The sequence below is a fragment of the Octodon degus genome, unplaced genomic scaffold (genome assembly GCF_000260255.1).
Source record: "Octodon degus isolate 3935 unplaced genomic scaffold, OctDeg1.0 scaffold00112, whole genome shotgun sequence".
In the NCBI taxonomy this organism is placed as follows: domain Eukaryota; kingdom Metazoa; phylum Chordata; class Mammalia; order Rodentia; family Octodontidae; genus Octodon; species Octodon degus.
Window position 1 is genome coordinate 8,048,337 of NW_004524688.1, and position 2,227 is coordinate 8,050,563.

A 2,227-nucleotide genomic window follows, 5' to 3' on the forward strand; every position below is an offset into this window, starting at 1 on the left:
CTCTCTCTCTCTCTCTCTCTCTCTCTCTCTCTCTCTCTCTCTCTCTCATAAATAAAAAAAAATCCTTCTGATATTTTGGGGCTGGGGAGATGGCTTAGTGGAATAAGCGCTTCCCTGGCAAGCGCAAGGGTCTAAGTTCAATCCCCAGTTCCGCCAAAAGAATGAAAGCAAGCAAGAAAGAACTCATTTTTCTGCAGAGAGGATGGTTCTTCCTTTGCTGAATTCTTGATTCTCATACAAATGTAAGAAAACTCATTGGCTAAGAAGGAGTCACACTAATTACAGACACAGGTAAAAATGGAACTCCTGCTATATTCCAGCCTGGAGTTCAACATGAAGGAAAAGCTCCTGGGGCTGGGGATGTAACCCTGCAGCACAGCACCTGCCTGGGAAGTGCGAGGCCCTGGCTTCAATTCCCTGTACCAAAAAATAAAAAAGTGAGCTGGGGAGATGGCTCAATAGAATAAGCACTTGCCTGGTAGGCGCAAGGGCCTGAGTTCAATCCCTGGTTCCGCAAAAAAAAAAAAAAAGAGCGAGCTCCTCAGGGATTACAATACCAGCCAGCCCAGCTTTTATTTTTATTTATTTATTTATTTTTAAAGGAGTTTTCTTTTTATTTATTTATGTGTGTGTGTGTGCCCAGCTCAGCCCACTGGGGGGCGGGGCGGGCTGGTATGTGGTGCTGGGGGATTGAACCGTGGTCCCTGTGCTTTGCTTAGCTTGTTCTAAGTAGCGCTTTAGACCACTGAGCCATCTCACCAGCACTTTTTTTTTTTTTTTCTCCTGATCCAGGGATTGAACTCAGGCCTTTGTGCTTGCCAGGCAAGCACTTATTCTACTGACCCATGGGGACCTGCCCCAAGCCCAGCTTTTAAAACCAGACGCTCCATGGTTTCCAAGGAGTGGAGGTCCACACCTCAAGCCCCGAAGTCCCTAGCAAATAACTTACAAAGTTTAATAAAGTGCGAAGAACACTGAAATCCCCGGTCAATTCAAAGTTCTCCTTGAGCTGCCGGATGACCTTGGCTGAGCTGACAGCCTGGTGCAGGCTATGGTACTCCTTGATCTGCTGGATGCGCTCCGGGATCCAGTCCTTCTTAGCATGTGGCTTCACTTGACACATGAGCTGGAGGTCGGCTTCCAAGTCATCATATTTACCTTCAAAGTCCTTGAAGATGCCATTGATTCTGGCAAAGGTGACCTTTCCTGATTTCAGATTATGATAAAGTTCAGTGAACTTGTCATAACAAGGAAGGTACAAGTCTTCATAGACCTCTGTAAGCTGCAAGTCTTGCCCTTCGTGTTCCTCTTCAGGATCACTCAGCAACTCCGCCGTCTCTTCCCATAGAATCTGAAAGATGTGGCTGTCTTTCAGCAAGTCTATCTGTTCAGCCATTTCTTGGACCTGAGAGCTCAGGGCGTAATGTGTCATGTATTTGGAGACGGGACATGTGGGTAGTGTCACGGTTATGGCTTTATCTAGTCTCTTGCTGTTGAGGTCTTCAGAGTGTATTGCCTCCATCTCCCCAAAATCCACTTTGGAAACCATGAGGAAAAATAGGATATCAAACCTTTAATCCTGGTGGCATTTTAGGCTATTTCTCTTGTATTTACTCTAAACATTGCACTATGGAAACTCAAGGGAATCCAACCCCTAGGTCTTTCCTCCCTCCCTTCTGACAAGAAATATTCAATCTGAGAAGGGAAAGGAAGACTACGACCCAGGAAATAGAAGGTAGAGATTGTCACTATGAACATTGGATTCTGGGACCCCATCCTTCTCTCCCTGTCCTGCCTTCCAAAACCTGCTGGCCAGGAAGGGGGCTGGGAATGTGACACCATGCAAGGCACAGGCATCCGCAGCATACCCGATGGGCCACCACCCAGAAGTCCTCAAGGTTGCCAATGCCTTCATGCATCCTGTCTCTGCATAGAAACAGGCAAGCAAGACTGTCCAGGTGAGTGTGGAAAACGTAACAGGAAAAATAGATATCAGACCAGCAGGGTTGAGAGTGCAACTCAGTAATAGAGCACACGTCCAACATGGTATGCCCAAGACCCCGGGCTTCACCCCGACTCCATGGGATGGGGAGGACCACTTAAGGGAAACAGGCAATTATGCAGGAGAAAGCTTCTGAAAATATTAATAATTTCAGGGGCCAGGGAGATGGCTCAGTGGAATAAGCGCTTCCCTGGCAAGCGAAAGGGCCTGAGTTCAATCCCTGGT

The 2,227-nt window shown here is 47.2% G+C and overlaps 1 protein-coding gene across 1 annotated transcript in view; it reads right to left on the minus strand.

Moving 5' to 3' along the window:
- Nucleotides 1–2,227, minus strand: part of Rnf213 (ring finger protein 213) — a 115,247-nt gene that overhangs the window by 65,214 nt on the left and 47,806 nt on the right. The window contains exon 21 of the mRNA XM_023699247.1: nt 950–1,536. Within this exon, the coding sequence (XP_023555015.1) occupies nt 950–1,536 (587 nt within the window). The remainder of the gene's footprint in view (nt 1–949; nt 1,537–2,227) is intronic.